The 27,667-nt window shown below is 40.0% G+C and overlaps 1 protein-coding gene across 3 annotated transcripts; it reads left to right on the forward strand.

Annotated features, from left to right (window-relative positions):
- The first annotated feature begins 1,287 nt into the window (after window positions 1–1,287).
- Window positions 1,288–26,748, forward strand: SMARCA5 (SWI/SNF related, matrix associated, actin dependent regulator of chromatin, subfamily a, member 5). 3 transcript variants are annotated; one of them, XM_049814991.1, is made up of 24 exons: window positions 1,288–1,672; window positions 4,330–4,404; window positions 7,354–7,520; window positions 8,261–8,361; window positions 8,969–9,069; window positions 11,012–11,191; window positions 12,668–12,823; window positions 12,927–13,058; window positions 13,844–13,912; window positions 14,439–14,548; window positions 14,821–15,047; window positions 16,781–16,902; window positions 16,991–17,143; window positions 18,387–18,523; window positions 19,263–19,407; window positions 19,647–19,766; window positions 19,995–20,105; window positions 20,697–20,810; window positions 21,013–21,135; window positions 22,409–22,541; window positions 23,512–23,630; window positions 24,625–24,837; window positions 25,285–25,395; window positions 26,447–26,748. In XM_049814991.1, the coding sequence occupies exons 1-24, from the start codon at window positions 1,535–1,537 to the stop codon at window positions 26,510–26,512; spliced, it is 3,123 nt and encodes a 1,040-aa protein (XP_049670948.1). In that variant the 5' UTR covers window positions 1,288–1,534; the 3' UTR covers window positions 26,513–26,748. The 3 variants fall into 3 exon arrangements, with proteins under 3 accessions (XP_049670948.1, XP_049670947.1, XP_049670949.1); XM_049814990.1 differs by lacking the exon at window positions 1,288–1,672 and adding an exon at window positions 2,490–4,164; XM_049814992.1 differs by lacking the exon at window positions 1,288–1,672 and adding an exon at window positions 4,074–4,175.
- The last annotated feature ends 919 nt before the right edge of the window (window positions 26,749–27,667 follow it).

Below are 27,667 nucleotides of genomic sequence, written 5' to 3' on the forward strand. Positions count from 1 at the left end.
ATTTGCTTCAGACTAGCTCAGGTCTGGCCCTTTGGGCTCAGCCTCAGTTAGCAGTTGGAATGCAATAGCGATGCTCTTAAATTTACCTTCCCGTTCAGTTTCATCCATTTTGTGCGCTCCAGGGTTTTTGTGGCATGCATGGTCTGGTGCAGGGTAAGGGGGGGGGGGGGCAGTGGTGATCATTGAGGCGCGCTCCTCACCTGAGCAAAGGCAGTGCAAGGGTAATGTACTCAGTCACGCCCTAAAGCAGGGGTCTGCAGCCCATGATGGCTTCGAGCCAGGAGCAGACACTATGTATTACTTGGTTGGTCTATAAAACTTGTATACATACAAACTTTACCTGGCTCCTTCAGCCAGGTAAAGTGAGGGAAGGTGACTTGAGCGGTTAGCTCGGGCACCCTTTTTGGTGTACGTTCAAAATCCGCTTTCTCCTCCTGGAGAGATGTTATGTTAGATTGACCTGAAAAAGGAGGGTTTATTTAAGGAGATGTGCTTTTTCGTAGCCGTGGTGTCCTCCTTGCGTTTTATTTTGAAGAGCACACCATGAGGATACCAGTCACGTTTCAGTGAGAAGCCTTCGTGCCTTTGTCGGGATAGCGGCGTTGTGCTGTTCGTTAAACTTTCGCCCAGCTCTTCCCTTTAACCATTTAAAGCTGTCATGACGAACCTCGGTCAGGTTACTGCGTACTGTCAGCGCAGCTCCCTTATCAGCCACGCTACTTGGAAACGCGCTGCGGTCACCGGCCTTAATTACAAGCCACAGCTGCTCCAACACGCCGCCACGAGGGGCCGGGAGGAGCGGCGAGCTTGCCGCGGGCTTCAGCCCAGGGCCGGCGGTCTGGTTCCGCAGCACCAACCCGTCGCCGTCGTGCTTCCCTCCCGCGGAAGAACGAACCCTTCCTGACGGCTTCAGCGTTTCGCTTCTCGTAGCAGCTCCCTCAGCCGCCACAAGGTTCGGCCCCGCGCCTTTCTACCCCCCCCCCCCCCCGCCCAGTGAGGGACGACCGCGCTCCGGCCGTTGGCAGCCCCAACGCTCCGCAGGGCGCGCGAACCGGCCCCGCCCCGCCGCCGGCCGTTGCGCGGCCGCGCGCTCTCCGAGGCCACGGGGCGGGGCAGTGACGCCACAGCGCCCCGGCGGCGGCGGGCGTTGCGAAGGCGCCTCCTCCGCTCGGGGGCGAGGTGGCGGCTCGCGCCAGCGCAGTCGCTCCCGCCGCGCCGCGCTCGCACACCGGCGGCGCTGCTGCTGCTGCTGCTGCTGCTGCTGCTGCTGCTCTCGCGAGAGCGGGGAGCCGGCTCGGTTCCTGGTTGGTGGGTGGGCGCCCGCCGGGAAAGCCGGGGCGGCAGCGGGGACGGGCCTCCGCCGGCGGCCGCGCACCGGGCTCAGCGCGCCGCTCCCCCGAGCCGCCCCCCCACTCGCAACTCCCCGAGCCCCCGCCGGGCGGCCGCCACCTCCCCACCCCACCCCCGCAGCGCGCAGTCAGCCGGGGCGCGGGCCCGGGTCCCGGCGGAGCATTGTCTCTCTGCGGCGGGGATCATGTCCGCCGGGCAGCCGGCGCCGCCGTCGCAATCGGACGAGCTGACCGCGCCGCCGCCGCCGGGCGCCAACAGCAGCGAGGCCGCGGGGGCAGCCCTCTCCGCCGCCGGCCCGGCCGGAGGCGACACCGAGATGGAGGTCAGGCGCTTTCCCCCTCCTCCCCCCCGGCGGGGACTTCCCCTCTCCCCGGCTCCGCGGGGCTCGGCGGCGGGCTCCGGGGACGCGGCGGCGGGGAGGCGCCCCCGGCTGCGCGGCGGCAGGTGCCCGCCATGAGGGACGGCGCCGGCGGGGCCTCCCCGGGCCGCGTGGGGCCGCGGGAGACAATGGAGGGGCGGGCGGGGGCGGGCGCGGGGCCGCCCCGTGCCGTGTGCCGCGGCGCTGCCGGGCCCCGGAGGGAGGCAGGGAGGGAGAGCGGGCGGGTGGCGGGGCCGGGAAACGGCCCGGCGGGGGTATGTGCGGTGGTGGTGGTAGTGGGGGGGGGGGAAGTGCATCCCTCCGCTTCACCTCACAGCCGGGCCGCCTCACACGGGTCCCGGGCGCCGTGTTCCTCCGCGGCCGCCGCCGCGGGGAGACGGGGTCGGCCTCGGCGCCGGGTCGCTTCATGTTATTGGTTTTTTTTGGAAGCGGGGGGACGGGAGGGCAGGGGGACACCCCTGCTCGCTTAGCACGGGGCGGGGGGGGGGGCTGGTGGTGGGTGTCGCCATCCTCCCCGCGCACCCACGTAGGCGCTGAAGGCGCGGAGCTCTCGCCGGGCTCGTTACCCGCTTCTTGCGAGTAGCCTTTCCCTCCGCTCCTTCCTCCCCGAAAAGCCTTCCCGTCGTTTGCCCTTCCTGCTTCTGCCGTGAGGGAGCCCACGTTCTAAAAGGCAGTAACGTTCTGTGCCCTACCGAAGTGGCTCAAAACTTTTCTCTTGAGGGGTTTGGGGTTTTTTTGTTTTGGTTTTTTTTTTGGGGGGATGGGGGGGGGGGGGGGGAGGTACAGGTGCTTATCGCAGGAATTTCAAGGGGTTTGAGTGATTCCTGGGGGATGCTAATTTTATCGGAGCGGTTGTTTCTTTCACGACGCGAGGAAACTCGTTGGTCCTGCTTCCAGCGCTGAGTGTTTTGTACTCTGAGTCATGCGGTACAGCCCAACCTACTTGATCTAAATAAATTTGCAAATGCCATATTTTTCGGATGAGCACGTAGCGAAAGGACTGTGGGTAATAAGTCCTGCTCGAACCTGCAGAAATAGGGCAATTCCGGGCTGGGGCTAAAGCACACGGAGGCTGTGAAACGTGTGCTTTTGAGGCGCCTCTGTGCGAGGGCTCTCTCTGTGCTTGCTAAGTTAGTCCCTTTTCGCGTGGGGAAGGGATTACCTTGCATAATGCCAAGTTTGAGTTCAAATAGCTTCTTGACAGTCCTGATCATCTGAGAGACCGCTTTTCTCACTCTCCAGCTAAACTGCAAGGTTTTGTCATCTTTATTGCACGTGACAAGATCAGATGGCGCGCTGCTGCATTTCTGTATTTCACATGTTAGGCGTTTCAGGAGAAACGTGAATTTCATACAGAAGTTCAGACCGTCCTATGCTTGTGCTCACTGGTGGGTGGGTGTTGGCTAAATCCCGTGGGAGATGAATAAGAAGATCTGCGTATAAGTTTAAAAGATCTTTAGCTATAACTTTTTATGCTTGGTTCTTTATATTTTGACTCGCGGATGAAACACTTGTGTTAGGATTCGTCTGTTTCCGCACTCCTTACCTGCCAGAGTTCTGTGAGGAAACACCCGCCCACAAACATCCCGTGTTTTGCCTGCCTTTGTTTTGTGTTGTTTCTTACTTTCCTGTTCCTTTGTTCTAGGCCAGTAAAGATTGAATTTAGCTCAATTCTTACTTGGCTCAATTAAACAGATGGTTAGTAATGATTTTGAAGGCATCTTGTTTGTTTCCTTTTCTCACCTTTTCAACAGTTGTTTTGTGATATACTGCCTTAGCGTGGTTTACCACGGAAGGATCATGCCATTGGTTTTGGTTTTAAGAACAGAAGATGAAATTATGTGTGGGAGATGACAGGGAAAGAGTTAACCTAATAACAGGAGAGACAAGGATAAAAAAAAAAAAAAAAAAAAAAAAACAAAAACCAATATGAAAGAGTAATTGAAGGCAGCATGTCAAGGATTTGGCAGGAAAGGGATGAGGGAGGATTGCCCCCTCCCAACCAACTTGTTTTTCTGTTAGTGTGGTACCATTGGCGAGAACAACAATTATTTGATTTAGTAAACTGAAAAAAAGGAAAAATGCAGTTTGTCTATATTCCTACCCTGCTTCCAGGACAAAGCTGCAGTCCAGGTTCTTACTTAGTCTTGTTCCCTTGATACAGAATGATGAGGGATTGGGGTAATCTGGAAAAAGGAAAAAAAATTGAAACTACTCTTGCTTTGGGACCAGAGCTAGTTCTTTCCCAGTACTCTCCAGAGCCAGCTTTCGGAGGGTTTTGGCTCAGCACCCTAGAAGCAGCATGCCGAGCTCTTGGACCACAGCTGTCTCTCTTATTCACATTGATGTGGTGCTTTAATGATGGAGCTAAATCGGATTACAGAGATCTAGCTCTGTCCCTCATCCCGTGGCAGGAATCTTTGATCCATCTCCAGGTAATTTTACAGTAAGTAATAGAAACCTGCCTATATCAAAGCAGCAAAAGATGGCTGTGCCATCTGATGTTGATAGATAGTAATTTGAAACAAGCTTATTCTCCTTTACATGGGCATTTTCCCTTGTTCAGAAAATAATTTTTTTGTAATCTTTTTTCATCTCAGGAATCCTTTGAGGGTGCATCACCAGGAAAACAAAAAGAAATCCAGGAAGCAGATCCTACGTATGAAGAGAAAATGGTATGTAACATTTGGGACTGTGTACAGCTATTCAGCACTTACGCATTTCCTTATAATAGACTGAGTTTTCTGCTTGTTTGAAATCTCTTGAGTGGATTTATAAAGCTTTGTCTAGTTATTCAAAAATATTTGAGTAACTCGAAACCAAAAAATATCCAGAAAAAAACCCTCAGACCCTTCTCCTTTTTAGCATTTTGTTCACTGGTCCTCTGCTTTTTCTTCATTTCCATTGCAGTCATTTGTGAGAATAACTTTTAATGTATTTTGCTGTTTCTAGGAAGTATAGTCCTAGCAGCTTTGAGGTGCTCTAAATTTAGAAGAACAATATGATGGAAAATATTCAAATGTCTTAGGGGAAAAAATATAATAAAAAGTTGTCAAGATGCTTTTGAAGGTTATCTGTAGAGTTGTCCTTCCTGTAGGCAAGGGGGATTATGAAGAGTTGAGTATTCACTTTCTTGGTTGGAAATGGAAAGATGCTCTAGGAAAGCGTCCATAAGTACTTAAATGGCTGCTACCTTATTTTCTCAATGTATGGAATCAGTTGAAGTCTAAGACCTCTTTTATATCACTGTTGTATACAGGAAAATAATTCCAGACTTATTTTTGAACTGTAGGAGTAGCAGTCCTTTGTAGGAAAAGCATATTAATTTCTATTGGGGGGGGGGGGGGGGTAAGCAGTAAAAAAGGAGGTTTGGCATAAGGCATTGAGTAGGCACCGCATTCATTTTCAGTTGAAATATGCTTTAGTAGGAGGACTTCAAAATAGGCAGGTTCTTTCAAACAGTACTGTTTACGGGTCAAAGTCAATAAAAGATGGCTTTCAAAATTCACTGGAGGCTGAGGAAAGGTTTGCTGTTTAGGACAGGCGCTGACTGTAGGCCTTGGCCAATTTTTCAACTCTTTTACTTTGTCTAGACTGAAAGGGATTTTGTTAGCTTTTTCGGAAATTTAATTTGTTCTTTGTGAAGCTCTAGTTAGAGTCCTCGAGCTTTTGAAGATAGGTGATTCTGTGCTTCACAGGTCAGATAGGAAGAAACTTACTATTTTCCTTTTTTTTTTTTTTTTTTTTTTTTTTTTTTTTTTTAGTTTTTATATATCGTGAATGTAAGAGATGGAGCCATCCACTCCTCGCCATCTTATTGCATTTTCTTTCTCTGTTTCTCCCTGTTTTCCTTTCTTCCTGTTTGTTATTCCAGTGTCTCTGACTGCATGTGGAATTTCTTCACAGGAAAGTGAAACTGATTCTTATAATTTGCTGCTTCCTGTGTTGTTTCTTCTTGTCACTGAAAATAACCCAGTCATCTTCAGCTAATTTCTTTGTGCTACTTCCTGGCAAAGTGAAGAAAGTGAACTTGGAGTTGTCTCTTCTAGTCTCTAGACAGGCACAGTTAAAAGGAGGATTGTGTTTTACTGTCGCAATAGTCAGAAGATGTACTGCAAAAGAAAATGGGAAACGTTTCTCTGTTGGTAGAAGGATAGCTCAAGGTTGCAGGGCACAGCCTGTTTTTGTCTGTGTCCTATCTAAAAGATACAGATAATGTTTGTTAGTCTCTTAAAGGAATATCCTCAAGCGCAATGAAAACGAGTGGTGGGGATGTGTGCGCATGTGCCAAAACTTGCAGAAGATTCCTCACTACAACTTTAGAATGAGGAAACTTTTGCAATGCAGTCTGTATCGTTTCTACTTACTTCTCTTTTGCACAGCCAGTGAAACAAGTACTTAAAAATTTTAGGGTCAGCAATTTGGATAGTAGTAAGATCATACCTAGTTTAAGCTTCAGAAACTGTTGCAAAGTAAACACACCCCACCCACCTCCCCCCAGACCTATGAAGAAGAGACAGGAAAAGTTTTAATTCAATGGATGTGGATTGTAGCTGTGTTAATCAAGCTTAAACTATAGTTAGAGTGAGTGTGACTCTTCTGTGGTACATACAGGATCTCTTTCTTGGTCTCTTTCTTCTCTAACCCCCTGTCTTCCTGTCTTTTACATAGTGCAGAAACTGCTTGCTTTAAAGAGAAGAACACTCACAGAGCTGGCATTGCTCTTGCAGAAGTCTGGAACATATGTTCCTTTTTACTAAGAAAACTGATTTCCTGTAACTGTGCAAGTTGCTAAATACCAGGTTATGTTGTGGCAGCTGGCAGAATGTCAGAGTGGTTGCTGTTAAGCGTGGAGCTGTTTTCTGTCTTGATTGTCTGTTCTAAAGTCTTGATGTGGCCTTGGGAAGGTGTGTTGATTCCAGGTGGAACCTGTCTCAAAGGAACTGAACCTTTTAGATGCTAATATTGTCTCCTGTAATCTTTTTTGCACAGCAGAAACAGTGACTCATATCAAAGGGGGCAGTCTGACAAGTCAGGCTGAGCATATCTAAGCTGTCTCTGCTGCTGAAATAAGTGTTCTGGCTTCTAGCTATAGGCCCTTGTGCCCCCTCCGCCCCCTTTCATGCCAGCTCTTTTGTTTATCTGGCACCACAGTGAGGTGGTGTATCTCACTGAGCAGGCAGGAAGCTAATGCGCTAGAAAATAGTTGTTGCCAGGTTGGTGATATGAACAAGTTCATTCAAGAACCCTGTGCATTCTGGATGGGGGTAAATTTCTGGGAGTGGGACTATCATTTTTGATAGGAGAAGGTTGTTAAGGGGCCTCTGACCTCGTCTAGTGACATTCATGCAATCTGTGCCAAAGTCAGATTTCAGTCTTAGTGCAGGTCTGTCTTGCCGCTTTGATCTTACTGCGTGTAGCAAAGGCTAGCCTTGACCCAAGAAAAGAATATTGAATCTGTCTGCAACAGTTATATTGATGTTAATCATCTCTTCTTTGTTATTGTAGCTATGTATGTAAAGAAACATGAATATTGTTTAAAAAGCATTTGTTAGCTTTTTCTTTTGAATGAATACATACTGTAATGTCTCACACTTGTTCTACTTAATTTTCCTTGTCAACAGCAAACAGACAGAGCAAACAGATTTGAGTATCTGTTGAAGCAGACTGAGCTGTTTGCTCATTTCATTCAGCCTGCTGCTCAGAAAACTCCAACTTCACCTTTGAAAATGAAGCCTGGACGTCCACGAATAAAGAAGGATGAGAAACAGAATTTACTGTCAGTTGGCGAGTGAGTGATGACATGTAGGCCAGCTTGTACTGTAATTATGGATTTTATTGTACTTTAGAAGCGTAAGTTAAACTTGCTAGTCTTTTGTCCTGTTTTGGTGTGTGTTTTATGCTCTGTAATTGTGGTATTTTTCAACTGCCCACCTGTAAGTTGCAGCTTGTTAAAGAATTGTAGGAGCTGTAAGAATTTTGTGTTGGTGGTAAAGCACTATCGTGATTAAAAGTATACCAGCATGAAGAAAAGCGGGGCTTAGAAAAGTAGAGCGTTTGTGGCTGTAAGTTGTAAGAGTTCACAGAGAACATCAGTATGCTGCATCTTACAGGCAGCTTGAAAATCAGAAGCCTGGAAATTTGGATCGCTTTCATTGCAGCTTACATGGCTACAGTATAATCTAGCATTGGGCAGATGCTCCAGAACTCTTAAATACAGTGTCGTTCCCTGTCTTGTAGTTAAAGGCCAATACTGATGCACACAGTTTATCCCTTTTCAGTCACTTTGCTCTAATATTTGAGTCTGCTGACGATGTGGTCATCTTATCTTATTAAGAAGCTAATAGCTCTAAAGAGTTAAAAAGCAGCATTTCAGCTGATCAGCTAAACACGAGTTCTTCTGAAGAATCTTGCTAGAAGCTTCTTTGGGTGTTTGTATTCTGTACTGCTATGACATTAGATTTAATTTCAAAACAGTTTCACGTCTTTTCAGTTTAGCCAGAAACTTACTTCTTTCTTGCACTTTTTCAGCTACCGCCATCGTAGAACAGAGCAGGAAGAAGATGAGGAGCTGTTAACGGAAAGCTCCAAGGCAACTAACGTCTGCACTCGATTTGAAGAATCTCCATCATGTGTGTTTCCTTTTTTTTTTTTTTTTGTCCCTGTTCTTTTCCTTCAAAATGTTGTTTAAAATGAAATTTATTTTCATCCTTCCCAAGGACAATAAATCAATTTTGGAGGACAGAAGGAGAAAAAAGATCCAGCAGCTGTCTAATGGGACAAAACATACTAATGAGGGACTGTTTATTTTTCAGTCAGGCTAGAAAGATGGTCCAGTGACCCTTGTCCTTTAGAAAACCATTTGCTATACTTTAGTTAGGAAAGAGCCAGCTGGTTTTAAGTCTGTCATCTTACAATTTTTACATATGTAACCTATCTTCTGATACAATTTAAAGTACCTGACAGCTTCCAGTTCATTTAACAGAGAATTTAGTATTCTATTGTTTTAACATTCAACTGTGTTCTGATTTGGGGGGTGGTGATAGAGTTAGAATTTCTATGTATTTTGGGTTCTTGCAGAAAACAAAGCTGTTAGAGCAGCTTGCAGAAACAAAATTAACATGTTGCTGTCTCCAATCTGCATTGTCCTTGGAATTAACTGCATGAAATTTACTACTTCATTTTGTTCTGTTGGTAAGTTTTTACAGATCTTTTAGTCTATTCTTTCATGTCTTTTAGATGTTAAATGGGGAAAGCTGCGTGATTATCAGGTCCGCGGACTGAACTGGCTCATCTCTTTGTATGAAAATGGCATCAATGGCATCCTAGCAGATGAAATGGTATGCATATAGCCCATGTTTTTGAGGACTTGTGTACACACGTGATACAATTCAGTTTTAGTTCAGCTATATATATGGGGGTTTTATAGCACAAAATGTAATATACAATTTGCCTAATCTTATTTTTCTAGTATGTTTTAAGTTACTAAACTTAAAAGTGTCACAGGTGTCTTAGTTTAAATAAACTGTGCAGGTAGTTTTACAAATAGGCATGTGAAAAGCAAATCTGTCAACCTTTAGAAAAATAAAATTCGGTGGAGGGGAGTTGTTCTATAGAATGGCGTGTCCTCTATTTTTTTCTCTAAATTGCAGCTGTTTTGTTATGGTATTCTCAAGCTGCCCTTGTGAAGAGAGTGTCGTGTATGAAAAGAGCAACAAATGTGGGAACATTTCCTTTTGTTGTTAGGGTAAAATGCAGATAGCAGGGTATGTGTGTCCTGTATGGACTGATCTCAGCAGCAAGAGCTACACCAGTGGGAAATGTTGTGTGGAAAATGATGCAAAGATCGATGTAGCTAGAGAGCTGTGTTAAAATTTCTTTCACACCGTGACCATGAACATTTCAGTCAGCACTGGCCATAGTAGTTTTTGTTTCTGTTTTTATTCTTTTTTCCCTGAAAGACGAGGGATGAATGCAGAAGAAGTTGCAGTAGTTTGACAGGCAGATATGTTCTTGTCCTCTAAGTGATTTTTAGTTGTGTCTGTTTTTCATAAGGAGCAGATAAGGAACACAAAAATTTAATTCTATTTTAGTATATTGCATTTCTCATACCTTCTGGTAATTTCTGTGTAATAAAACTTCTTCAAGATAAATTAGAGACAAGTGAATTTAAATTATTGTTTAGTAACATGTTTAATTTTGAAATAGATCAAGGATTTTCTTCAACATTCATGCTTATGAGTAGAGGAATTTTTTTATTTTTTTTTCTGAATACAGTTCTAAGTGGAGCAGGCTTGTTTTAACAAAAACAACTGGGAAACTTTCTAAGTCTTTGGATTTGTGGTATTCCAAAATCCATTTTGTGTTGAGAATTTAAATATTTACTATTAAATATTTTTTGATTGATTCTTAAATATTAATCCTTTTGAACTTATTAATGCCTTTCACACAGCTTGTAAACACTTTTCCACATCTTATACCAGGTGGAACGTGGTTATTTTGAAGACAAAGACTTGAATTTTAGAAGCAAAAATAACTTGCATTCATGGTTTTCATTTTCTTTAAATCCCATGTGTTTGAGTCGTAATCTTTTTGAATTATCTAAATAATATGAATGATCTGGTTTTTGCATGTCTTCCTCAGTTTTGTTTTACTTAAAATTACATGCTAAAGATACAAAGTTTTAAGTATTTCTTTTGAATAAAGAACAGAGCACTTAAAAAAAGTGCTTCTAAAGCAGCTCAGTATTTGTTTTCTTTGACATATGCAGCTGTTCACATTTATGTTTGGCTTTCTTCTCACAAGAACTGACATCATGTCATGGCCTGTAAAAGCCTCCTTACAGGGTTCTTAATTTATTCACTTCATTTCAATTTTAAGAGAACACAAATGTCCAGTTTGTAAAGTTTGTTGACCTCTAAATAAATAATCTGAGTACACCGTAGTCTACAAAACAAAGTTTTATGAAATAATGTTTTCTTGCACTTTTAGGAATGTACCTTATTTGAAAGGTAAGGCAGAATTCTAACTTCATAATCCAAGGTTTGAAAATGTTACCTTTTTTCTTTTTTTTCTTCTTTTTATTAAATACGGGAAGCCATGCAAGCTTTTCCTAACCAAGATTTTGATGCCTTTTGTGAGTAGCACTGTCCTTAATATATCTCACTCCTTTGTTCAGGCTGCCGTGTCTTCCATGTTGTACTCAGAACTCGCTCTTGGGTTTTTTAAAGGTGTTTCCCAAGAGACTTTTTTTTTTTTCTGACATGTTAAGGTCTCTTACAGGGTCTTGGGAAGACACTGCAAACAATTTCTCTTCTTGGATATATGAAACACTACAGAAATATTCCTGGTCCTCACATGGTGTTAGTTCCTAAGTCCACTCTACATAACTGGATGAACGAATTCAAGAGATGGGTACCTACACTTCGAGCAGTTTGTTTGATAGGTGACAAAGACCAGCGAGTAAGTTTTGATGTGTTTTTTTTTCCTGTGTAAATCCAGCATGTGATCTTGCTGTCCTTTACCTTTACCTTTCATTCACAGGGAAGGATATTATTTGGATTTGTAGTAGTTAAACAGTAAGAGAAGTGCTATCTACTTAAAATATAACCAGCTTAGAATTCACATGTGTGTTGCCCAGCTATTGCTTCGTCACTTTACACTCATAATTTCTTGTCCAAAGATTTTCTCTCTCCTTTTGTGAAGGCAATACACTGCGTAGACCAGCAAAACCCAATAAATCTTAAAATAGGAAAATAAAATGTTTCATGTAAAGTGCTGTCATTTGTATGAATATATAAATCTGTAAAAAATGTAATTTGTTTTCTGTTCTACATAGTACAGTACATTGTATTGGCTCTAACAGCAGCAGCTCTTAAGAGGATTATGGGGTCTGTCACTAAGGAACTGTTTTCTGAAAACAGTTGTCAGCTTAATGTTGGAGGGGGCAAGGTGGGTAGGTTGCTAGAAGTAGTACGCAAATGGATCTTACTTGGCTTGAATTTTGTCAATTAAAAGAAAGAATACTGTTCAGCCTCTTATGGCCTTACTATTTCGATCATTCTCTTTTTGTTACTTCATATCAGTCCTTTGCTACTTTTTTTTTAGCACAGCAAAGAAAAAAAAATGGAATATGACGGTGTATCTGTAGATCTGTCAACTGGAGTTACCCATTTATTTATGGAAGGAAGAGTTATTACTGTTGCCATTAAACTTCTCCTTTTGTCAGCAGATATTTTTTTATTATTATTCTAAAGGCATCTAGCTCTATTTTCAGAGTTTGTTGGGTTAGAAATTACAAAACTATTGATGAAACTTTAAATAGTTCTGGAGGTCATTGGTCCAGGTCTGATATTTTGTGATTTTTTTTTTGTTTTGTTTTGTTTTAGTGCATTTGTTTTGAATACAAAAGTTCTCTTTCTTCAGTATATTTCTTGCTTATAGGAGTGAAGTTCTTGACATTTATACACATCTGTGTTTTGAATTCTAATTACTATGTCCGCTTTTAACCTTGGATGTCAGCAGCCTAGAAATTGTTCAGTTAGCCAAATAAAGCAGTGCTTGAGATTATTTTTTATATTCAAAAACTACTGTTTTCTAAACTTAAAAAAACCCAAAGCAAACCAATAGAAAATTAATTTTGAGTTTTGATCTTAGAGTTCAGCTACTGAAAACCACATGTGTGTATGTAGTTGTGCAGTTTCCAAAGCCAGAAGTTAGAGCTGAAATCCCTTCTCTGCTCTGCCCCAAGGGTTTTAGCAGCTTCAGCACTGACACAATTGTCAAGCTTTACAATGGTTGTATGTTATATTGCCTCTATAATTAATTTTATCTTTTCTTTCAAGTTTAGTAGCAACATTGTTTTAAAATTTTAACAGCGCTAGTGTGTTTTTGGTTTAGATTTGACAAAGCCTCAGTAACTGTCACCTTGTTGTCTAGGCTGCCTTCGTCAGAGATGTGTTGTTGCCTGGAGAATGGGATGTCTGCGTAACATCATATGAAATGCTCATCAAAGAGAAATCAGTATTCAAAAAGTTTAACTGGAGATATCTAGTTATAGATGAAGCCCACAGGATTAAAAATGAAAAATCAAAGGTAATTTATACTTTCACTGAAAGAGAGATTTGTGTGGGTTATTTGGTGGTGGTGTGGGGACTAGTAATATTTTTATATTTGCTCATGTCTCAATGTCCTTCAGTTATCAGAAATAGTGAGAGAGTTCAAGACTACAAATCGGCTGCTATTAACTGGAACTCCACTTCAGAACAACTTGCATGAACTCTGGGCACTTCTTAACTTCCTTTTGCCAGATGTGTTTAACTCATCTGAAGTAAGTCTTCATTTCTGCTAATCAAATTAAGTGAACTTTGCTGCTTTTCCAGATTTGAAAATAGACCTTAAAATGTATAGTTAGGAGTATCAGTTACTGATAATGACAGATTGACAATTAGAAATGTTTCCAGAAATGCGAAGTATAGTAGGGTAGACTACTTTTCTCAGCATGGCCATTTTTAAGGGCTGTTGTGAGCTTAGCAGATATAAGAGGTATTTAAAATCACAATGTGAAGATGATCTCTACTGCATTTCAAAATAGGTTTAAGCATTTTACAATGGCTAAACCAACTAACTTTGTTCCTATATTTAACTATATGTTACCTTATTGTTTATCTAAGACTTCTTTCCTGTGAGTTGGGAGATACTATGTAATGACCAATAGACTTCACAAAGTGAAGGATGTGCTTAACTGTTTTGATGAATTGGGAGCATAACATCTGTAGAAAGGGAAACCTTGTGGTGCATTACACCAAAATTTTACTTTTCATTTTTCATCAAATGCTGCAGTAGTACGCTTCTTCCAGATGGAATTTTTCCAATGGAGTGATATGAGTGAGTCTTTTTCAACAGAAAAGGACTTGCATATTGATTCTTTTTTTTTTTTTTCCCCAGAAGACATTGTGTTATAGAGCTTTCCATAAAAATAGACCAAAGAGGGTAATTTGTTCTTTTACTTACTGCCTATGTAAGAGAATCACTTGAGGTGTATTTATTCACCATTGTAATGACATTGCACCTTGAAAGGAAGCCTCTTACATACCAGTGATTTTGTTGATACAGGACTTTGATTCATGGTTTGATACAAACAACTGTCTAGGGGATCAAAAGTTGGTGGAACGTCTCCACATGGTAAGTCTTCTGCTTTTTGTATAAGTGTTATGTTTACCTAAGTTAGGTTCTAAATAATTCTTCTTGCAACAGAGTATTAGGGTAAGATAGCTTATTCCAGAAACTATGGTAGGCTTTCAGGATAGGTTGGTGAAGCTCAGAAGATGATCTGTGTCTTGAAAAGGAAATTGTTTTGGAGGGAAGAGAAGGGTCGATAGTTCTGGCTTTCAGGGTTCTGAAATACTTACATTAAAAATATTGGCTATGAAGAGACTACAGATATTTCAGTCAAGCAAAATTAAAAAAGAATCGAGGGGCATGGAACCATCTAAAAGATGATTTTGGCCTAATCTTTGAGTCTTCCAAAGAAAGCACGTGTGTATTCCCATGCATAAGAACTTGTCCATATAGATTGCTTTTTCAGACTATCTGGTAATAGGTCTGGTGTTTGAGCATTTATGATAGAGAATACCTGCACTGCTTTTGTCTGTTGACCTGTTCAGTGTTTCAGTTTCCAAAATAAGTTTAATGATGCAATCTCTTTCAGGTGCTACGACCATTCCTTCTACGTCGCATTAAGGCTGACGTAGAGAAAAGTTTGCCTCCAAAGAAGGAAGTTAAAATTTATGTGGGTCTCAGCAAAATGCAACGAGAATGGTAATTCACGTACTTGTCTGTGCTGTGGTGAAGGCTCAGAAGGAATGTGCTGCTTGTGACTTGATTATTGTGTGGATCTTGATTTAATTCCTTCTGGTGTACTCCCAACTCATACACATTTCCTTGTGACACTTGTGATGACAAAACCATGCATATCAGGGGGAGTTACTGGATGAAATGAGGGGGAGGGTGAGCTTTTGACTATACTTATCATTTAAAGAAAGGCCCACTTTGTTTTAGGGTTACAAAAGTTTTTTCTTTCTTTGATGTAGGTATACACGAATCTTAATGAAGGATATAGATATATTGAATTCAGCTGGGAAGCTGGACAAAATGAGACTGTTGAATATCCTCATGCAGTTGCGAAAATGTTGCAATCACCCGTATCTCTTTGATGGAGCAGAACCTGGTCCACCTTACACAACAGACATGCATTTGGTCACCAACAGTGGCAAAATGGTAGTATTGGACAAATTGCTACCTAAGTTGAAAGAACAAGGTATGCATCTCGTTGTTGTTTGAGAGTTGTTTGGTTCAATGATAAAAATGAAAGTTAGTGCTTCTTAATGTTCCCATGTATCCTGAGCAAAACCCAGCACATTTTAGCCAGGATTATTGTTGGTTTCTAGCATGATACCAGCTTGTCAGGCTCTATATCTTAAGTAGTTGATACAAAAATAATATGTGAAGTGCCTTCATAAATAACTGGATCAATAGTCCATTATGGCTTTTTGTGATGGTGTCTTGATTATTTTTTTTTTCCTTTTTTAATTTTTTTTTCTTTTTTTCATCCCAGCTAAATTGAGACCACAGAAGCATCAGTTTATCTGGGCTTTAGGTTTTCTTTCTTAGCATTACTAGCTGTTAGAAACATAACCATGTGGTATTTTAGCCACTCCTTTGATTTGCCGTGAAGTACCATTTCAGATTCAAAATGTTCATGTAAGGTTAAAGTCAAATCCGTTGTGAAATGTTGGTCTGTCTTGCTGCATATGATTTTGAGCAGCACCTGATTTTTTTCAGTGAATTCATTAAGGCATGCAAACATGGGGGCACACTCAGTTATTTTAAAGTTATTTGATATTAGAGAAAAAGGCCTGGAATACATTACTGTAAAACTTGGTCACCACAGAATTTTTGACTCATTATTTCAATGAGTATGCTTACCTGAAGTAACTTGGCTAAAGGAGAGGAACAAAGTTTGTGACTGGGGAGCCATTGCAGAAAAATAAAACCAAATCCAAACCTTAGCCTTAGGTAATATAAAGGTAACCTGTACTTCGTATCCAGATATCATTCAAGCAGCTGTGGTGATATATGTCATTGTAAGACTGAAAAAGAAGAATTCAGTGGTTACTTTGCTTTTTTTGATCTTGGCTTCTTTCTACTGTGCGGCTTCTTGTTGAGATGTGGCAATTAAAATTGGCCTGGTCTTAAATCAAATACTCATCTTAAACAAAAGAGAGTGAGTTCATTATTAGACCTTGAGTCCAAAGGACAAAAAAAAAATCGTACTAGGAGAATATAGGGGGAAGTGGAAGCTTTGTAATATTCTGTGTTTTGCCTGAAAGATTTAAGTAGATTGGAAATGGTTGTGTGTGTATATGTATAAATTACTGTACCTTTACATTTTTTGGAGGTTGTTCTTGGCAGGAAAGTAAACTGACAAGTCTTTAAGAAGAACTTACTTTATTTCTAGATATCTTATATCCAACCCAAATACTTCAGAATTTCATTCTTTGTATTTCTTGGTGGTTTTATATTTGTGTTATCATCTTACTTGGCTGTGTCTGGGAACGCTTTGATAAGGAGTACAACAGAAAACAAAAGCAAAAAGGCAGCCAATAACTAGACTCTTAATATACCGTAAGGCGAGCAATTCCCATGGCAAGCACAGGAGCCTGCCATTTGGTAGCTAAACAGCTGTAAGAGCTATGAATTCGCTCTAGCCCACTCCAGTCACGTTTGGTGGTACCTGGAACCTTTCGAGCCCTGCCTTGGGCAACAAAAAGGACTGGTGTGGTTTAAACCCACCTGGCAACTAAGCAAGCCCCACACAGCTGCTATGATAGCAGCAGCTGCAGCCCTATGTTATATATTGGGCTTTGAAATTCTAACTGCTCTTCTCAGTACATGGAACTGCTCTCCTTCCCTTCCTGGTAACGCAAACTTGCAGAGTTTGATAAATCTTAAGTTTTGGTAAAAACATGAGAGAGCTTTTTACCCAAACAGGCTCAAGAGTCTTAATCTTCAGTCAGATGACCAGAGTCCTAGACATCTTGGAAGATTACTGTATGTGGCGAAATTATGAATATTGTAGACTAGATGGACAAACACCACATGATGAGAGACAGGTATTTAAAATTTTAAGTATTTTATTTAAGTAAAAATTGTACCCTTAAAACATTTGGTTCAACTGATATGTTCCTTTTATTTATTTAGGCATCTATTAATGCATATAATGAACCTGGTAGCTCAAAATTTGTGTTCATGTTGAGTACACGGGCAGGAGGTCTTGGAATCAATTTGGCTACTGCTGATGTTGTCATTCTGTATGATTCAGACTGGAATCCACAAGTAGATCTTCAAGCTATGGTAAGAATCCAGATGGAAGTTAACGTTCGTTCTTTTCTTTTTCATGGAACTTTCCTAGAAATGTGTGGCATGATCTAGTATTTAAAAAAAAAAATTCGTATTTTTCCTGTTTTAGCACAGGAGTAGTATTTGTAAGACTGATTTTTCAGTTCCAGTGCAGCTTCCACTGTGTGGAACCCTTAGTCACATTTGGGCTATACAATGTTTTATGCAGTGGGAAATGCTGGGTATATGCTACAGTACTCCTAATAGTATTTAATGCAAATAGCCTACTTTTTTCTTTAAAAAACAAACAAACAAACAAAATCCCCAGATCTAGCATGTTAATCCCAAAACTGTAAAGCTTTACTTCTGTGGGGAGTGGAGGTGAATGTGTTCACACTGTCTTCTCTGAGACCTTGGAAAAGAGATAAAGAAAAGGTGAATTAAACTTTTCAAAACCTGCTTTTATGGTGGTGGTAAGTGAGCAAGCTCCTTTTAGCACCATGTTTAATTTTTTTTGAAGTAGATTTGCATGCATCTCCAACCTTGGGACTAATGTCAAGAAACACTAGTGACCACATAAGAAAGTAAAGCTATTTAAAAAATACCAGCATCTTCTGACTAATGAGGCCTTTCAGTGACAAATCTTGGAGATTTCTTTTTAATTATTTCAGTTAAGCTGTAGGTTCTCAAGTATTCTAGCAAAAATTCGTTCAGAAGAATGATGGAACTGGTGTCTGGAAGCTAAAGCGCGATAGTTCCAGCTACTGCTATAGGTGTATGTTCAGAATACTAATTCTCACAGTTGTTAATGATTTGCCAGTCAGGTGAGGTGTGCATTGTATTTTTCTTGAAATATTCATGGCACAACTGAACGATTTTCAGAAAGGTAGCTTTTGGTTAGTACAGAGATAATTTCTTCAATACTTTGATTTTACGGAAGGTTACTTAAGGTCAGGAGCAGCCAGTCTTCTCCCCTGTGTCATTTAACAAAAAAATACCCCAAACACACACTGGTTTTAGGTATGAGACACATACTCGGTGTTGATGTTACTGAAAAAAACCACCCCAAAACTTGCAATGCAGATAAGAATGTGCTACCTTGGGTAGTCATGTCAGCTGAATGTCTGCAAAGATTTAACTAACCTGTGCTATTCCGTTTTGTAAATTAGTGTGTTGAAACTAATGAGAATTGAAGACTGATTATATAGTCATGCTGGAAACCAAGTACTGAATTTTTTGTTACTCTTTTTTTGCCTAGGATCGAGCGCACAGAATTGGCCAAACAAAGACTGTTCGAGTGTTCAGGTTTATCACAGACAATACAGTGGAAGAAAGAATAGTGGAACGTGCAGAAATGAAACTCCGGCTAGATTCCATCGTCATTCAGCAAGGCAAGTATATGAAGGCGATTTGTTTGTATATATGATGTGATTCTCTTCTTTTTTTCACAACTTGTAAACTATAGTGAAATCAGCTAGTAAGCATCAACAGGAATGTTGCTTTTGCCTCAGCTGAACTCTGAAGATAGAGTGCAAAGGCCTGATCCTTGAAAATTTATTTTACTGTAGGGGTGTAGGCTTTTCCTCGCTAACTTTTTGATTACCTGCCTAGTCATACCTAAGTAGAAGTGGGTATAGTCAGATTTATGTGTGGGTTTTTGTTTGTTGGTTGTTTTTTTTTAAAGCACTCAATTTCTGCTTTGAACTGGAAAAATTAATGCCTTGCCTGTTTTTTAATAGATGGGGAGAAGTGATGACAATGTAAGCTTTTTGGTTGACTTCATGGGAATCAGTAACTTTATGAAAAAAGGACTCATAAGGTTTAGTCTGGAAATTGTGAAAATGTGCACCATAACAAAGCTTATATGGAAGACATCACATCCAAAATTATGTTGTCTGAACACAATTCATGTATATAATACTGCAAATGTATGTGATCCCTGTCTAGATTTTGCTTGCCTTTTTTTTTTTTTTTTTTTTTTTTCCTCTCCCTTCATTTGGAATTTCCATTACTGAGAGAAAAGAGTATAGCTTTAACATGGAGGTGTAAGGGAAATAAAAATCACATATTGCTCCTTCTGTAAGGTAAACTCTTTAGTTAGTTGTTATCCTCCAATGCTTTTATCTTCAGGAAGACTGGTGGATCAAAACCTGAATAAACTTGGGAAGGATGAAATGCTGCAAATGATTAGACATGGAGCGACACATGTGTTTGCCTCAAAGGAGAGTGAGATTACAGATGAAGATATTGATCACATTTTGGAAAGAGGTGCAAAGAAGGTAGGATAAAGTTTAAGAAAATGGAAGCCCAACTGTAGACTTACTTAAATCTGATGACAAGATAGTATATCCCTAGATGATAACTTGATTGTAAGCTGGAGAGAATAGGGGTTTTGCTATTGAGGGTTTCCATATTGGTCAAATATGCTTGTTTTTTCTACTGTTGTAAATGAGATCTTATGTAATGAAGTACCTTTCAAAATTGCTGCTGTTCTTTTCTCTCTCCTCCCTCCTCCAAGACTGCGGAAATGAATGAAAAACTTTCAAAAATGGGTGAAAGCTCACTCAGGAATTTCACAATGGATACGGAGTCCAGTGTGTATAATTTTGAAGGGGAAGACTACAGAGAAAAACAGAAGGTAACATTTAAATCTCTTTTGGATGAAAGCACTAAGTTGTATGATTGAACCATATTTATTTAAGAAGTGTTGGTTAAAATACAACATAATCTATGAAAATAGTTTCTAAATTTTATTACTTAGTGAAGTAGATGTAGACCTAATTTTACATAAAACTTGCAGCTGGTCTGAATATTTTGCAAGGCTTAGTCTTAATATTTCTTGGGGTGGTGGGATCTGTTTTTATAGATGGCATTTACAGAGTGGATTGAACCACCTAAACGAGAAAGAAAAGCCAATTATGCTGTGGATGCTTACTTCAGAGAGGCTCTTCGAGTCAGTGAGCCAAAAGCACCCAAGGTGAGTTGGCCAATTTAAAATATAAATTGTTCAAATATGCATGATAAATGGTTAAAGCTGAAAGTGAGAAATTGGTCTTTATTGATAAAAACTGCTCTGTTCACTTTTATAAATTGGGGAGGCGATTGAAATTTAGAAAAATCCAAAGGACTTGAGACAAATTTCTGTGAGAAAAAAGTAAGAGCAGGATGAAACTTGTAAGATGTTAAGAGGGTGAGACCAAGGTGTTTCTTATTTTACTTTTATTGAAGCAGCTGTGATTTTTCCATACCTGTGGAAGATTTCCTTAGTGGTGCTCAGAACACCTGAACTTTGTTCAAGGGGATGCACATATGACTCTTTCCCCAGCCTCCTCCTCCTCCCAAAAGACCCTCTCCCCTTTTCTCACAGGTCTTTCACTCTTAGAATTCTTTGTGGTTGTAGTTGTCTCTTCCATGGTGTGGGCTTTTTTTTTTTTTTTTTTTCCTTTGTTAAGACTACATTTTTGTAACTAAAGCTTTTTTTTTTGCTCATGAACTGAAATCAGTTATTACAAGCAAACAGATTCTTTATGTGAAATGGAGCGAAATACAAACTTTGTATGTATTTCAGGCACCACGGCCTCCAAAACAGCCAAACGTACAGGACTTTCAGTTCTTTCCTCCACGCCTGTTTGAACTACTGGAAAAAGAGATTCTTTACTACAGGAAAACAATTGGGTACAAGGTAACTGAAGAATTCACATGTTGCAACAGTTTACTGCAGCAGTAGGAGAATATGTACTTGTCCTGCCTTTCATGCTAATTTAAATGAAATAAAAAAGTCATTTTGAGCTGAACAAATGATTAGGTTATGTTAACAGAAAAGTGATGATTAACAATTATCTGTGAAAAATTAATCAAATTTTACAAAATGCAAAAACTTTCAGGTACCTCGTAACCCTGATCTGCCAAACGCAGCCCAAGCACAAAAGGAAGAGCAGCTGAAGATTGATGAGGCTGAACCACTTAATGATGAAGAACTAGAAGAAAAAGAAAAACTTCTAACCCAGGTATGGTTGGGTAATTAGCAAGATGGAAATCAGCTGAAGCTGGCTTTGTGTTTTACAGTGTTACAGGAACATTTCTTGGTCATTGACTCACACGTGTCAGAGTTAACGCAGCTGCAAGTTTTGATTCTGACTGAAAAAAAGTTCAGTGCATTAGGTTTGTCATCAGCCTGGGTACGTTTGAAGAACATGCACTGAATTAGTGTGCTCGGGTTGTTCTGAATCTGATCTATGTTCTGTGTATTTTAAGGCTGAAGAGTAAGAACTAAACCAGTGTCAGAGTCAGGCTTCCCAAGTTTGCATTGACTGTAGGGTGTGACATCTTTCCTCAGCTGTGGGACCTTGCAGGCTAGCTGCAGAGCTGAATGTGCTATTTGCCACATTATTTAAAGTGTATCTTCTGCCAAAGTATCACTTCCATATGGAAGTGAATCCTGCAGGATGAATGGTCAGTTTTCCCAAACTATGACTGGCGGTGGATAGTGTCCCTCTCTTAAAGAGGATACGAGCTGAATAGGTATATAATTAGGTAGCACATACATTTAAATCATTTAAAACAGGTTAGTGCCTGTTAGGCCTTACATGAGGGTTTTTTTGGTGAGGGGAGTTACGGGACAAGATCTCTTGCTTGAGTAGTAATGCACTGGAACAGTTCACTGTTAAAAACTATACAATCAATCAAGCAAGCTGTGGCTAAATCATAATATGGCTGGCAGAATTTTTACTGCCAACTATTTTTAAAAGTTATTGCTAATATGAAATTAGCCTATTTTGGCAGCTGATAAATTCAGCAGTGCTATTTCTGTCCCTACTGAGTATCATCACAAGATAGCTTTAGACCACCTGAGGGAGGTTGACCAGGGAAAATGGCTGATGGCATCTGTGAGGCATTCCGTGGGCCTTTTTGACAAAACAAAACCATTATAGAGACTATTGCTTCACTTGCGATTTTTCTTCTTAAAAAGTGATCCCGTGTTCTGTTTCAGAGAATATTGGTAGGAGGGATTAATCTATGAGCTGAAGACTCTTATCTGAAACTAGTAGGTAGTCAGAGAACTAGTATTAATCATTATGCAGTATTTAGATGGAGAGACTACAGTGACTGCAGTATAAAAAACAGTTTTTATGCTAACATTATCTGCAGAGAAAGCAGAGGTTTAATACTGTTGGAATTGATAGAAGTGTTACAGGCTGTTTAAAGACATCTATTGAAACAAATTGGGAGAGAGACAAATACTGAACTTCTGTGCAATGTTTCCTTCTGATTGCTATAAAGGGATTCACTAACTGGAATAAGAGAGATTTTAACCAGTTCATCAAAGCTAATGAGAAGTGGGGCCGTGATGACATTGAAAATATAGCACGAGAAGTAGAAGGAAAAACCCCAGAGGAAGTCATTGAGTACTCAGGTAACTTACTTTTTAAGTAGTCAGCTCTGTGAGTGAGTCCATATCTAATGCCACTTTCCTAGTTTGAACTGGGTATGAACATGGTAATATTTTACCTCTGAGAATTTCTTACATGGCTCTTTTAGACTTTCAGGGTAGAATTGTACTGATGGATTTGGGGTCTACTGATCTAGATCTTACCTTGTTTAGCCCCTGTGGAAGCAAAGCTGTACTAAAATGCGCATGTAAACTTTAACGTATCCTGAATCTACTCTAACTGGATAGTGCTGTCTTGAGTTCTTGTTAATTTTTGCAAAAGGAAATGCTGAGAAACAATGCTTAGCTGGAGAGATGTCATTTTCCCTTATATTCACTAACCAGTAGTTTTCTTGAATCTTTACACCTTTATTACCTCATCCTCATCAAGAGTGGGATACAGTAAACATTTTGTGAATGAATATATAATGACCATTGGTTTTTGTAACCAAAGTCCACTTGGCTACTTACCTCTGATGTCTCGGAAATGTTTTCTACTGTAGTGCGGCTGCAAGGTCCTGGGGCTAAAATTCTAAAGGTGTATATATAGCAGTTTACAGATGGGGAAAAAATCTTTTAAAAAAACTTTTATTTAAGCACCTAGTGGTCTTTTAGACACTTGCTCGCTTACCTCTGTAAAAATGTATTGCTGTTATATCAGTTTCCGTTTTAAGAAGCTTTTTTCTTTGAGATTGGCTAACAAAAACCTTTCTGGACTGTATCACACCTCATTTAAACTCAGGATTCCTATATCTACCCCCTTCAAAATAGTTTTTATGATACTGCAACATACGATATCAGAAAGTGAAGGTTCCTTATTGGGTAAAGGCACACCTATTTTTATACAGCAGTAAGTTCTGGTAAAAGGAAGTAACATCTAACACCTTTTTTAAAGGTAAAACCCCCTAACTTTTAGGATACATGATAAGAAACTAACCAATTGTTCTTTTCTTAGCTGTGTTCTGGGAAAGATGCAATGAACTCCAAGACATAGAGAAGATCATGGCTCAGATAGAAAGAGGAGAAGCCAGAATTCAGCGACGAATCAGCATTAAAAAAGCGCTTGATACAAAGGTATCTTTGCGGCGCTGCTTGCTTTTATTTCCCTGTGCCAGTGAGGTGAGATGCAGGACTCCATGTCTAGCCGCTGTTACTAATGTATGAAGACAACGTGTTGGGCATGGTATTAACCTCTTTTGCATAGTCCTCAGCAGTTGCTTCCTATAGCTTTTCCATTCTATAGAACTGCTGTCTGGCTGATAACTTTGGGTATGGCCTAACCTGTTGTTTGTTACAATCATCTTTCTTTATCATAGGACAAACTGTTCATAGTGCTGTATAACAAACTCCCAATAACTACCTGCTTTTTGAAGAAGCAGAATTTCTTTTGGACCTGTGTAACTGAAAATTATATATATGTGTGTGTGTGTTGTTTAGAGCACTTAAAAAGGGAAGACTTACCAAGCAGAGCAGGCTTTTGTTCAGATCTATGTTTCACCAACCAGGGTTTGGTAACGAACAGATTTGTAGTAAATTAAGACAGTGTATCAGAATTCCCCCCCCTGCCCCCACTTCAGGTTTGACTAGTTAGTTACCTCTTCTAGGGAAGTCAGGGGAAGAACAGTGTCTGAGTCAATTAACCAGAATGCAGCTGAACCATGTGCTACAGCCTCATGTACCTTTTTACTCTTACTCTGATTTTGACTATTCCTGAGGATTTGTGTGTTAAAATGAATCACTGCCATTTGAAGCCTGGCAGATCTTGACTATTTTCAAATGTAGTGACAGGTCTGCAGTCTGCTGTTAATCAAAGGATCACAGGCAAAGCTGTCTGTTGTCTAAACCAGAATTCACCAGTTTAGGTGGTATTGGTAAATGCAGTATCTAGAACCCACAGTTCCTTACATGTGGTGACTCAGCACCAGAGATCATAAAAAATCTAGTTTTCTGACTTGGTATTTTGTTCATCTGCCTGTCTTCATGTGATGTATTGCTTTTCATATAAAACAGTTCTGTCCTAATTCTGAACTCTGTCTTAGTCTTGTATGTTCTCACTTGTTTTGTTTAGATTGGCAGATATAAAGCCCCTTTCCACCAGCTAAGAATATCATATGGTACTAATAAAGGGAAGAATTACACTGAAGAGGAGGATCGCTTTCTAATCTGTATGCTTCACAAGCTAGGATTTGATAAAGAAAATGTCTATGATGAATTAAGACAGTGTATCCGAAACTCCCCGCAATTCAGATTTGACTGGTTTCTCAAGTCCAGAACTGCAATGGTATGTATTAATCTGGTTTGCTTTTTGTTCATAAATACCCATGACAACACTGTTACACATCAGGCTAATTAAATAGCTTCTGAAATACTGAGCTATGTGTGTGTGTACAATACATAAAAATTTTTTTAGACTTTCCAACAACTGTAGTGGATGGCAAATGCCGTAAACTAAAAAGTCTTATGGGAGGAGAAATTAAAAAGTCCAAGGTACTGTTTTTTAAAATCAACATGAATTTGAGTTAAATACAAATGTGTTTTAAAAAGCTAGCATCTGTGATCAAATCCATTCCTGTGAAGCCAGCCAGTAACCATCAAAATATTTAATTCCGTTTTTGCTCTGCCACAATATAGCAAAAAACTTTTACCTACTTACAAGCATTTCTAATATTCTAACAAGATTTTTACATTAAGTGGCTGCCTAATGTAGTAAGTATGTTGTGCAATTTAGGAGCTACAAAGGAGATGCAATACTTTAATCACCCTGATTGAAAGAGAAAACATGGAACTGGAAGAAAAGGAAAAGGCAGAAAAGAAGAAACGTGGACCAAAACCATCTTCGGTAAGATTTAAAAAGGCATTTCTGTGGAAAAGCTCATTTGAAGACAGGGTGCTTTTCTAATTGTCTAGGACAAGTGATATCTAAAGTTACTTAAATAACAACAACAAAAAACCTTATAGGGCAGTGTTAAGAGCTGCTTAAAGTTCATGCTGTCATTCAGCTAGTATGGTTGTGGATGTCAAATAAAGGAAAATAAGTTTAGGTTCTAAACTGTAGCTCACATGCTTTGGAGCAGATGATCTTGTTATGTTCTGGATCACCGAGTTGGTACGCTGTAACGGTTTACCCTGGTAAAATAAACCAGAGATTCATTTGGCCTTTTGATTAATTTTTACCCCTAAAGAAATCCTGTGTTTACCACTGAGGGATACATAGGCAACACAGACAATTTGTTCCACTTACTTGGAGAATGCTACAGGTCTGTTTACAGGTGTTCCTATTCAGACTCTGCTGTCTGCCATCCCTTTCTTTCTATGGGGAGTTAGTCATGAAAGGGCCTTCTAGAGCTAGATTTGGGAAAACAGCACATATGCTTGACAACTCTCTTTGCTGACTAAAATACTGCTAGATAAGCAGGCCTGTTTTGTAAAAGAAATACCTACTTTACCCATTTTCTTGCCTAGATTTGTTGTTCAAGTTGTTGTTGCCTAGAGCTGTTGTATCAGAAACAGCACAACTTACTTTGCAAATATGCAGAAATCAGTAGAGTTAGGAGTGGTGGATTATTAAGTTCCTTATAACTGTTCACAGAATATTTAAACAGGTATTTAGAAATACCATTTCATAAATGGGAAGCTTTATAACAAACATCCTTACTTGCTTCTATACACCTTTTACCTCTATGAAACCGTACTCTTCCAGAATTGAAAGAATACAAGACAACGGCTATCCCGAGGAGGATCTGCCTATTTGCTATATTACAACATTTGCAACTGATCACATTTTAAAGCTGCCAGGGTGTAAAGTATGTCCACGTGCTTTGGCTTGAAATGCATTGCTTGCTTACAATCTTTTTGTATCACAATAACTTATTAAAAAACTTACCTTACAGGCACAGAAGCGCAAAATGGATGGTACTCCTGATGGTCGTGGAAGAAAAAAGAAGCTAAAGCTGTGAATGGAGAATTTTTGTAATCACTAAATTTAAAAAGTAGTTCTTTAATTTACGGGTCTTCATAAGATGTACTGTATAATGCTCAACTATTATGTCATTAAAGGACATCGGGTTCATCTGTTTACTGAACTAGAAACATAGTACTTAATGTAGTTTCACTTTTTTAAATGCAACAGCTGTGCTGAATTTTTTTTACCATTAACACTTGAAGTAATAAATAGGCTTCATTTATTATTAAAGCTTCATGTGACTTTTTTTTCCATTAATGTTTCTACTTGAATACCTATTTATTTAGTATTTCCCCCCCCAATTTTTTTCTTCTTAGGGTGTTGCGAACACTTTTTCCATTATGATCAATAGAACTATGTAGTTGTGTTTTCTTGTTACAAGCCACTACCACTCAAACCCCATTTCTGGAAATTCTGTGGCTCTGACCTTACCTTTACTGAACTTAATTTTACTGCACCAATATACTCTGTTCTCTGACATTAATAGAAAGGCCAGGTATTACCTCAAGAACTAATGATCAACATACATACGGATTGGAACAAAAGAGGAGCATTTTTCTGCTTAAAATCTGTGCCAGAAGAAAGGTAAGTCAGTCATGCTGAGGTTTGTACTTAATTAGAACGGCCTAAGAATGGTAGAATTGTTTTTATTGGCAAGCAACAAGAAGTCAGGACAGAAAATATAACAGTATGTAGAACCATCCCCTTCTATCAAACAAGCTGTGGTAAAGGCAGAGACAGCCTTGACTGCTGTGAAAAGAATTGGTGCTGACTCCAGGTGTGCAAGATGGTAGTTGTCTGGCAATCCACACTGTTCCCTGAGCTAGTCTAACTGTACCATGCACAAGTGTTTCCTACGCTGTCCTTTATGTATCTGGCATATAATGACTGAGATGAACTCATGTGTTTCCCAATGCCATCATCTAACAGAGCATAATTTTGGAATTTACTACAGAACAAATGCTCAGTTTACTCATCGAGTAATCTTTGCTCAGTTTGGGCCCTTTTAAGAGTGCATATCAAAAGCCATCAGTGTTGTGTAAGCAGGGAGAAATGAAATGCATCCCTAGGAAAATGAGCTTTTTGGAGCTTAAGCAAAACGAGACTTAAGAAAAAGCTGAGAATTCACACGTAGATTTCACGTACAGCA

This window comes from Accipiter gentilis, chromosome 12 (assembly GCF_929443795.1).
Source record: "Accipiter gentilis chromosome 12, bAccGen1.1, whole genome shotgun sequence".
Lineage (NCBI taxonomy): Eukaryota > Metazoa > Chordata > Aves > Accipitriformes > Accipitridae > Astur > Astur gentilis.

Coding starts and splice junctions, on each gene's coding strand:
- SMARCA5 (XM_049814990.1), top strand. CDS start 3,895: ATGATGAGGGATTGGGGTAATCTGGAAAAAGGAAAAAAAATTGAAACT. Junction 7,521..8,260: donor AATTTACTGTCAGTTGGCGA/GTGAGTGATGAC, acceptor GCACTTTTTCAG/CTACCGCCATCGTAGAACAG. Junction 8,362..8,968: donor ATTTGAAGAATCTCCATCAT/GTGTGTTTCCTT, acceptor CATGTCTTTTAG/ATGTTAAATGGGGAAAGCTG.